Source organism: Lactuca serriola, chromosome 8 (assembly GCF_051521515.1).
Source record: "Lactuca serriola cultivar US96UC23 chromosome 8, Lser_US96UC23_V15, whole genome shotgun sequence".
Classification (NCBI taxonomy): domain Eukaryota; kingdom Viridiplantae; phylum Streptophyta; class Magnoliopsida; order Asterales; family Asteraceae; genus Lactuca; species Lactuca serriola.
The window spans coordinates 98,025,175-98,036,217 of NC_136415.1; the positions used below are offsets into that span (position 1 = coordinate 98,025,175).

At 31.2% G+C, this 11,043-nt stretch overlaps 1 protein-coding gene across 1 annotated transcript; it reads left to right on the plus strand.

Moving 5' to 3' along the window:
• The first annotated feature begins 3,476 nt into the window (after window positions 1-3,476).
• LOC145066252 (very-long-chain aldehyde decarbonylase CER3-like) lies at window positions 3,477-10,593 on the plus strand. The gene is made up of 11 exons (XM_079013458.1): window positions 3,477-3,832; window positions 3,920-4,146; window positions 4,268-4,503; window positions 5,088-5,307; window positions 6,414-6,541; window positions 7,629-7,885; window positions 8,985-9,092; window positions 9,180-9,386; window positions 9,574-9,684; window positions 9,918-10,091; window positions 10,258-10,593. The coding sequence occupies exons 1-11, from the start codon at window positions 3,776-3,778 to the stop codon at window positions 10,426-10,428; spliced, it is 1,896 nt and encodes a 631-aa protein (XP_078869584.1). The 5' UTR covers window positions 3,477-3,775; the 3' UTR covers window positions 10,429-10,593.
• Window positions 10,594-11,043: the final 450 nt, after the last annotated feature.

An 11,043-nucleotide genomic window follows, 5' to 3' on the forward strand; every position in this document is an offset into this window, starting at 1 on the left:
GACGCACACCATAGATAGAAGGAGTCGATCGCTTCTTTTTTTCTAATGCCCACACACACGAGATGGAGAAGAGAAACACACGCACCACTTTTCTTCCCTCCCGACGATCGATAATTAATAACCCAAGTTAGTTGAGACTTCTCCTGGTCAAATGTATAAGTCCATCAAGAAACGTATGAAGCCTAATCGATCCTCATAATCCCATAAGACGTAACCCCAGAAAGATTTAATGAGGTTTATGATCGATAAAATTGCTTTGGTAAGTTTCTTTCGACATCTATGATCGACAAAATCAAATTGATTTTATCAAGTCGTCCAGATGTTATCTTGATTTTGATTCAAGATCGAGATTGTGTTCATCATCTTATTAAATTCGATTTCTTCAATGTTCTATTTCTGTTCCATTGAAGAAATATTTGTTGGATTAGTGTCTAAGTCCATAACTATTTTGGTATGTACTTGACCCGATGGTGCATGGTCCTTTTGGGTTGCCTTCACCAAAGCAACTTGATAGGATGAATTATGGAGAGAAAGGATTAAATATGATTTATTAATATATTATGAGAATAATATATTAAAGGAGAAATCATATTGTTTAATTAATATTAGTCAATAATTAATTGGTAATTAGTTTTGTGACTAAAAGAGATTAATTAAACTTAAGGGACTGGAATTGTAATTATACGATAATTGCAATTTGGGCCATGGATTGTCTTGAATCAAGGGGTGGACGAATTCTAATGGGAAACCCATAAGGAAATTGTCCAAGGGCTTGATTAAAGGAGTCTATGGGTTGCTTAGGGCTTAAGCAACCAAATTAGGGTTTCCTTGTTAGATAACCCTAATAGCCTCACTATATATAGAACCCTTAAGGATCAAAAATGTGGGGAACTTCTCTTCTAGGGTTAGAACACGTTTTGGGTAGCCTCCATCCTCTCTCCTCTTCATCTTCTTGCTTATGGTGTTTGTGAACCATTAGAGGAGTGACACTTGTGACTCTAAGCCTTCCAAAGTCAATACAAGGAGATTTGGGATTGTTATTGCTACATAACAATTAAGGTAATATTATAAACCTATTCTCATGATCAATATGATTACTTGAATGATAGAATTAGGGTTTATAGTCTTGGATAACTTGAATGTACAATAGAGAAACCTAGATCCAAGCATTAGGGTTTGTATGAGCACATAGGATGTTCTTAGGACCAAAACCCATCAATATTCTGATACAACTTGCACTTCACCGTCATAAGTTGGAGTTTGTTTCGAAAAAGTCAAAATTGGTGTCCATAATTCTAAATCGATATTGCAAATGTGTGTTTGTTTCTTGAATTCATGACTGGGAATTCTGTAATGAATTATGCAAATTGGTGTTCATATTTCTAAATCGATATTGCAACTTGCACTTCACAGTCTTGAATTATGTAATGTATTCTATTAGAATTTCTTTATATAAATGTATTATGTTAGAATGTTTGAGAATAATTGTTAACAACAAGTATACTTTTTTAACTGGTAATGAATTTGTGATGCTTTATGGTTGACTTTATAGTCTTTACTACATTCTGTCAGAATTTATAGTTTTTATTTTCTACTATATTCCGTCAAACTTTATAGTCTTTAATATATTATGTCAGAATTTATAGTTTTAATTCTCTTAGAATGCGTTGAATTTTTTAATTTTTGAAACTTGATTATGTTTTCTTTATGGATTTAGGTTTTGAAGAGGCTAACATTGATGTGGAGAAGAAAGAAAACATAAAGAATGAGAGTGTATTATACCAGAATGTGTTATGCTCCAATGTATAAAGTGTTGCTTAAAAATAATATTCTCTCATAATAGATTAGTGTTTTTGTTAGATTTTGATTTTTTTTCTTTTTTCTTTAAGAATGTTGTTGTTACTCAATGAATCACAATCATACAATGTAATTATTTGGTATAAATTATTTGTTCAAGAATTGATTTTGTGTAGTCTTTTCAGAATGTATTTACTAGTTTATGGTTGATATTTTGTCATTCTGACAGAATAAAATCGAAAAATATATTTACTAGTTTATGGTTAACATTTTATCATTCTGATAGAATAAAATCGGATTTTTAATTTTGAATTAATTTAAAATATCCAGATTTTTAAAAATAAAGGAATTAATTATCCCTAAAAATCTGAAAATTTCCTTTTTTAATATAGGTTAATTGACTAAAATGCCTTTATGCTGAAATTTATGTGATTATATGGTATATGTTATCTTATTCTACTATCGTAAATCCTCAGATCATGACATTTGATTATATTTCATCCAATGGTTCAGATCTATGCATTCTGGTACATAATAGTTACTAGAAACAAAATAACTTTTATATATATATTTATATATATATATATATATATATATATATATATATATATATATATATATATATATATATATATATATATATATATATATACTATTTTAGGAGAGATATCTAAGCTTCTTTTGCATATCAAACATTCTAAATTATTTTTGATTTACATAGTAAATCTCTCTCTCTCTCTCTCTCTCTCTCTCTCTCTATATATATATATATATATATATATATATATATATATATATATATATATATATATATATATACTATTTTAAGAGAGATATCTAAGCTTCTTTTGCATATCAAACATTCTAAATTATTTTTGATTTACATAGTAAAAATCTTTTGCTTTTATAGGAAACGGTGACTGGGAGTGATTATTTAACATAATAAGTGTTTTTTTAAACGAAAAAATATATTAAAATAAACCGACTAGCAAGGAGCCACCGAAAGATCAAAACAAAGTTCAAACATTAAAAGAAGAATAATACGAAGTATTCCAACTCAAAGTACTCAAAGTACTCAAACTAACTTTATGCTTAATCCAGCTTAACGAAATAAGTTGGATTTCATCCGCCATCATCATTAGGTTGCATTTTAACTTCTTAAAAAAAACAAATTCCATGCTTTTCAAATCATCCATATAACCAAATCAATTAAACTCCACATCAAATTACGACTCTTGTTTCCTAACAGTTTTCATTTAAAATAATAAATATTTTTTAATATTAGCCAATTAGTTTACTACTTAAAAACATAATAATAAAAAAAATAAAAACTAAAAAGAAGGTGCTTTGAGTTTTTGATAAGTAACTTGTCTATGATGTGGAATAACTATATATAATATAGGCTAAAATTCAGATTTTTTTTTCTCTTTTTGGTTGACAACATATAATATTAGTCTTGTAAAGTAGAACCATGCCGAGCAATCAACTAACAATCGCTGAAGGATAAAATGGTAATTTGGTATAGAAAATTAAATGACACATCCCTTTTCCTCACCCTCCACCCCACCACTCCCTAACTGTATTTTCGGAGGTACAATGCTACCATTTCTTAGTCATTTCACATTTTCATGTAGGCCCATATTGCATGTTTTCTTGCCTATATAGTCTCAATTTTTTACTATCATTTTGTTCACAAAAGAGAACAAATTTCCCTAAAATACCAATCTATTGTCTTTCCATCTCTCGAGTCGTTCTGGTGGTCCTTATCCGTTGGTGTTTAGGAAACCTCTATCGTGCATGTTCTTCTTGAGCTTATACTATAAGAATTCCCCATTTTGGCCACTACAAGAAAACGCTCCATCTTATAGCCAATATGTTTTAGAGTAAAGATTTAACCAGGTCTCGATCCACCCACACCTACCTAGGTTTCCTGTTCTTCTTTCTTGCTTAGGGGGTTAGCTATTTTATATTAATCATAATGTTGAAGACTGCTCTTTTATCTACATGGCCTTGGGAAAATCTTGGCGTTTTCAAGGTAATTCATCTCGTTTGACACAAAACACCAACACAGAAACAAAAACACGTTTGTTTTTAATTCTACTAACTTGAAATATTTGTGTAGTATATGTTGCTTGGACCATTGGTGGGGAAGGTTATACATTCAAGACTTGAAGGGGATGATCATAATCTAGCAAGCACTTGGTGTTTCAACATTCTTCTAATAAGCTTTCTTAGATTTTCTATATACATGTGGTATACCAACACATGTAACATGCTTTTCCTTACCCGAAATCGCCGGATTTGTACAAAAGGCATCGACTTTGAACAAATAGACAAAGAATGGAATTGGTACACATCTCTCGAATCAAAAATCTTGATAATAATAAGTAGTATCTTACTACATAAATACCTATTTCTTTGTTATGTTTGTAGATGTTAACATTTATAATGAACTCTTTCTTACTTTCAGGGACAATTTTTTGATATTACAAGCTCTAATAGCTTCCTTAGCTATTTACTTGTTCCCTTATGGATTTGCAAACTTGTCCGTGTGGGAAACCAAAGGTCTAGTAGTTATTGTCGTATTGCATGTGTTTGTTTCGGAGCCACTGTACTATTGGATGCATAGACTCCTACATGGAAATTACCTTTATATCCCGTACCATTCTTTCCACCATTCATCAACTGTGCCCCAGCCAGTTACAGGTAAAGGCATTCATATCCCCATCTTCCAACATTTATAATCATGCATCTATTCAAGATCCAGTCTATATTGGTGTCCTTCAGTTACTTTTTATATTAAACCATATGACAAAATTAATTAATGTTCCATCAAAAAGGAAAGAATCATATAGACATATACAGCATGCAAGTATATATCCAAAATATATATGTTCTCAAACGTTATTTTTAAGATTTTTGAGGTTTTGCAAACATTTTCTGGAATATTTATGAAGTGACAAACTTCATCGGCGCGAAATTATTATTCGATGGTCCACAATGTCATAACTTTTGTACTTCTAGTAAAATTCCCAAAACGTGTCGAGTGTCGATGTTGTGGTGAATATCATTCAATTAATACTCGAAGGATACGTTTACCAAACTCGTTTCTTGAAATGACAAAACATCAAACATGACTATCTATTATTTTACAGTTTTGATACGTTCAATAAAGAGATTGTGGGTATTGTATTCAAATGAGTTGTAAGGATGGAAGAATACACTGATACATAATACAACTATTGCCCATGACAATTTCTTATACTAATTGTACTTCAAAATAAATGCAGCCGGAAGCACCACGTTCTTGGAAGGGTTATTAGTGACCACAGTGATCGGAGTACCCGTACTTATTTGCTGTTTATTGGGATTCGGATCGAAGACTGTAATCTACGGCTATGTCTTTGTCTTTGACTTCTTATGTTGTTTCGGGCATTCAAACGTTGAAATCATGCCTCACTGGATTTTCGACGACTTTCCCTTCTTCAAATACCTACTCTACACCCCAACGTAAGTTCTTTTAATTAAGAGTAAATTACTCTCAAATTCGCGGTCTCAGTCCAACTTTTAAAACATAAACGGATAGTAAATTACTCAAACAATCAAATTCGTAGTTTATCCTTTCCAAATATTGCACCAATGATTATTAATGCTTCTCTCTTTGTTAGAAAACCTTGTTAAAACTTAAAGATATATGAAAATGACTAATATATCCATCCTTGTATTTTTCTTTTTAATTTTCTTATATTAATATTTAACTATTTCAAATGGTTACAACCCATGGGCCCACCCTCTCTATTCTCTGTCGCCCACCCATACCTCAACCTCGAGGCATATTGCTGATTTTACTAGGACTTTGATTTTGATAGAGTTAGACCGAAGGGTGTGGGAGGGACTCTATCCTTATTTTTGGTGGGTCATACCCCTCTTTCGCTCACTTTCCTTTCCATCACCTAAAAGCCAAGGAATGGGTGGGAAGCTCTTCCCTCACTTTTTTTTTAATATATATATATATATATATATATATATATATATATATATATATATATATTATATTCATTTTGTAGGGAATTAAAAACCATGAATTTTTTATATTTTTATAGTAGGTATATAATTTTATAAATATTAAAAAAGATAAAAAAAAAAAAGTCTGGCCAATAACATGAGGAGAGAGAATGCGGCACCCCCTACCCCCACTTCTTTCCCCGCGTTTCTTTCCCTCACCCACGGAGTGGTGTGCAGGAGTGAGGGAAGCTTCCCTCACCCCTTTCCCGCACCCACTCCTTCTAGCCTTATAACTTTTCAATTTTTTGAATTGGACGAAATGTTGATATGACGCACTTGTCTACAAGATTTTAAAGAGTACTAATGAAGAACATATTGGGCGGTATCAATTATTGCATTCTTTATAGTGTGGCATTTAAAGTATGCATATTGAAATGACTTTACTACCGTGTACTAAAAAAATGTTAATGAATATGATAAAAGATAAAATTCAAATTCAGAAATATATATATATATATATATATATATATATATATATATAGAGAGAGAGAGAGAGAGAGATTTAGTTGATTAATTATAATTTCAAATTAATTTTAAATCTATTTTTCCAGATACTATAGCCTGCACCACAGTGAGAAGAACAGCAATTATTGTCTATTTATGCCCCTCTATGATGCCATATGGAACACTTTGAACACAAAGTCTTGGGATTTACACAAGAGAATAAGTCTCGACGCAGGTAACTTATTTAGTGTTACATGAATAAAAAAACCAATGTAATTTACAGATTCTGTTTGAATGAAAATCCAGAATAATTTTATAAATGTTAATATATATATATATATATATATATATATATATATATATATATATATATATATATATATAAGAAAAATTACAAAATATGTATACGTAAAATGTGTCTTCAGTTAGCTATTTATTTAGAGCATTATTAATAATGAAAGGCATAATTCATATAAATTATATGTTATGTTAATTAAATATCTTTTTATATTTTCCTTTTGTTTATTTTCATATCCATATAAAAAGTTTACATATCATATTTTAATAAACTTAATAATATTTTAAGAAATTTATCAACATTTATATGGTTAGGAAGATAAATAGAAGAATATTTAATTTCTAACAAGATAAATATCATTTATATTTTTTCCTATTTATTTTTTTTAATATAAAATAATACAAATGTTTTAAAGAAGATATTTGTCTATAATAAATATTTGTCCCGTTTGAAAACAATTGGATTATAAGTGGGCGGCATTTGTTGGCATAAGTAGTTGGAATGTGTATTATATTCGTTGTATTACAATTAAGTAGATTCCAATAAATACATATTACTAGTAGTTGTGAAGTAAAGTTATAATCCAAAAGCTTACATCTGATCGACTGTTGTGTATACTTCATAACTTTTAGTGGGCGGCATTAATAAATGCTTGATCTTTAGTTAAAATCAAAACACGCAACTTGGGAAACACTTGGATAAGAAACTCATATACTATTCCACTTTGACATATAACCCCTTTTACTATTGAAATACTCACATAACCATCCATTTATTTTACGGAGTTTAGTTTAGATTTTCAAATCATATAATTAAATTGATGAAACCCTAATATCATTCTCATTCCTGATTTCGTGAATATTGAGTTAGTGAAAGTGGAAGTCGAATTACTTCAAAATTAAACATTTTCAATAATGTTTGAACAACTATTTGCGTTTATGATTGTGTTTTTTCGAACTTAAAAAATTATTAGAGTTGGTAACTTACTTAAGTAGAAGTAATCTTCTTTTTTATTTACATGTAGGTAAGTCGACAAGGGTGCCAGATTTCGTGTTCTTGGCGCATGTGGTTGATATGAGATCTTCACTACATGTTCCCTTCGTCTTTAGATCATTTGCTTCATTGCCTTATAATCCTAGACTTTTCTTGCTACCAATATTCCCTTCCACGTTCATCGTGATGTTGGTGATGTGGGCTAAGTCTAAGACATTCCTTTTATCTTTTTATAACTTAAGAGGGAAACTGCACCAAACATGGGTTGTTCCTCGTTTTGGCTTTCAGGTTTGTCTCTTCCTTTACATGTTTTTCCTTTTTAACTTAATATAAGACAAGACATGAGCTAATTAAGTTATATATTGATAGTTTTGTTCAGCTTAATAAGGGTGTACATAAATTAACCGATCCAATTACGAACCGACCGATTGGATTGAATATCCAATAACAATTTGATCGGATCGGATGCAAAATTCAAAATCCAGTTGGATTGGATTGGTTATTGGATCATCCTGAAAATCCAATGGATAACCGAACTGAACAAATCCAATTAATACCCAATATTATTATCCAAATCTAGGGATGACAACTGATGACACGACATGACAAAAATACATGACACGAAACGAAATTGGGACAAAACTGAAATTCGAATTTATATTTGTGTCTTGTTCGAGTTAAGTGTAACATATGATGTCGTGTACGTATCGTGTTCGTGTTTAAAATTCGAAATGAAATTGATAAGATTTAGCATTTGTTTGTCATATTTTTCGTGTTTTCTGTGTTATGAATGATTGAGTATTAATTAAATAAAGGGTAAATTGCAATAAAACCATTAAATTAATCGAAAATTTCGATTTTGACTGTATTTTTTTTCTTTCAATGCACACCCTATATTTGAAACTCAATTATGCCACATAAGATCCGATGTGGCTTCACATCATAATATTGTCATGTCATCCATTTTGTAACTTGCTAATTAGTTAACATTGCAGCAAAATTATAAATGTATGATATAATTAAAAAAAAAAAAAAAAGACAAAACACGGTATCAAAGTTGAAATTTTGACACCTCTATTCAATAAGAAAATAAGTTAAAGACTTGAAGTTGAAGTTAGTATGTTAATCTTATTCAACGTAATTGTGTGGGGTTTTATTTATAGTTATCATAATTCGATTTGTATGTTCCTTGTTTCTTATATTGAATTGGATTGGATGGACTGAGAAAATTTTACATTCAATGGATGGTTGGATTGAATGGGTTCCATCTAAATCCATGAACACCCTTACAACTAATTAATACATTCAAATGAAGTTTTGCTCATGTTTAAGTCCTTAACATTTTATAAATTTCTTACATTCATTTAATTTGTTAATTTCTTTTTAGTATTTCTTGCCATTCGCGAGTGACGGCATTAACAAGCATATCGAGGAGGCAATTCTAAGGGCCGATAAATTAGGCGTAAAGGTCATCAGCCTTGCAGCTTTGAATAAGGTATCTATTAATTTAATCTCTTACTCAAATAATATGAACAATTTCTTAAGTGAATTTTTTGTTTGATTTAATATGTAAAATTTGTAGAACGAAGCACTTAACGGAGGTGGAACATTGTTTGTGAAAAAGCACCCGAATTTGAAAGTACGAGTAGTACATGGGAATACATTAACAGCAGCTGTTATCCTTAACGAGATTCATGAAGATGTGAAAGAAGTATTTCTCACGGGAGCAACTTCAAAGCTCGGAAGAGCCATTGCCCTCTACCTTTGCAGACGAGGAGTTCGTGTTCTCGTAAGTCTTTACATACTTTCAACATCAACATAAAACATTTTATAGTGAAGGAAACTCATGAAATAAACAAATAATACTCCTTTAAAAGTTCAAATATGTGGTACACTAGCTTCCAACGTTTACCTAAAGAGTGACATCATGATGAGTTAAACTGCCAACTACCCATCGTATTTCAAATTAATTGCAGATGCTGACTCATGCAACGGAGAGATTTCAAAACATCCAGTCAGAAGCACCAACAGATTGCCAGAAGAATTTGGTCCAAGTCACCAAGTACCAAGCTGCAAGAAACTGCAAGGTGTTTACAGATTTAATGATTGAATGTTTAAGGACTAATTAATTAAGTGATAGTGTTGATTGTCTTTTACTAGACCAAGTAAAAGACAATCAAACAATCCTTATATAAGTCTTGGATGCTAAACGAGTTCTTTAATTAGGGTTTTTAATATTGATGTAGACCGCTAATTGTACGGAATGAATTTAAAGTTTCTTTTGTGTATTTGAAACATTTGAATTGTTTTATGATGCCAGACGTGGGTGGTCGGAAAATGGATAACTCCAGCGCAGCAAAGGTGGGCCCCATCAGGAACTCATTTTCATCAGTTTGTGGTACCACCGATTTTTGCTTTTAGAAGAGACTGCACTTATGGTGACCTTGCAGCCATGAAACTACCTGATGATGTTGAAGGTCTTGGATCTTGCGAGGTATATACATGCATATATATACTCTCATTGTCTTACAAATACACAAAATTAATCAAACGTATTACTTTCTTTTTATTTTCATAAAAAATATATATATATATATATAATCCGATATATGTGGGATTTGATTTGATTTGATTTGATTTGATTTGATGCATGCATGCAGTATACAATGGGAAGAGGCATAGTGCATGCATGCCATGCAGGAGGGGTGGTGCATAGCTTGGAAGGATGGACACACCATGAAGTTGGTGCACTTGATGTTGATAGAATCGACGTTGTTTGGAAAGCTGCAATAAAGCATGGTTTCCAGCCTGTTTGTAGTCATCCCAAATGATCCTGTTGTTCCAAATTCACCCTTTACTTGTTACATACTTCCCTTTGGTAATCTTAGATCCAATTTCACCATGTATGATCGATCCTTCTATGTATCATTTCAAAAAGTTATTCGAACGTGCATGGATTTACACGATACCAATCAAATAATATTATCTTAAGTCAATGTTGGGGACACCTACATATATTAACACATATACGAAATTGAAAAAAAGGTTATACTATATAATTCAAGGAAGAGTTGATTCGAGTGTCATGGAAAAGCATGTTTAGGACCAAGGTAAAAAGATAGAATACACAGTTTCCCGGAATCAACTGTGCATGGCACTGTGCCCCATACGGCCATACCATTCATCAAATGTGGCCGGTAATGACATTCATAGCCACCGCCTTCCATTTATGATCAACTTGACTTGTCACATTCAAAATACTATGTCTATGAGTCTATCAATTGGTGTCTTTCAATTATTTTTTGTAGTAGACCATATAGAAAAATATTAATGTTTCATCCAAAAGGAAAGAATCATATAAATTTTTGCAGCAAATATCCAAAGTATATATGTTATATAGCACGTTAATTATTTGGATGAAATTTGAGGTTTTCAATTTTTTTTAT

Excerpts from the sequence above, each read along its gene's own strand:
- LOC145066252 (XM_079013458.1), top strand. The coding sequence starts at position 3,776 with ATGTTGAAGACTGCTCTTTTATCTACATGGCCTTGGGAAAATCTTGGC. Across the intron at positions 6,542-7,628 it reads GAGAATAAGTCTCGACGCAG|GTAAGTCGACAAGGGTGCCA; the intron begins GTAACTTATTTA and ends ATTTACATGTAG. Across the intron at positions 7,886-8,984 it reads TTCCTCGTTTTGGCTTTCAG|TATTTCTTGCCATTCGCGAG; the intron begins GTTTGTCTCTTC and ends ATTTCTTTTTAG.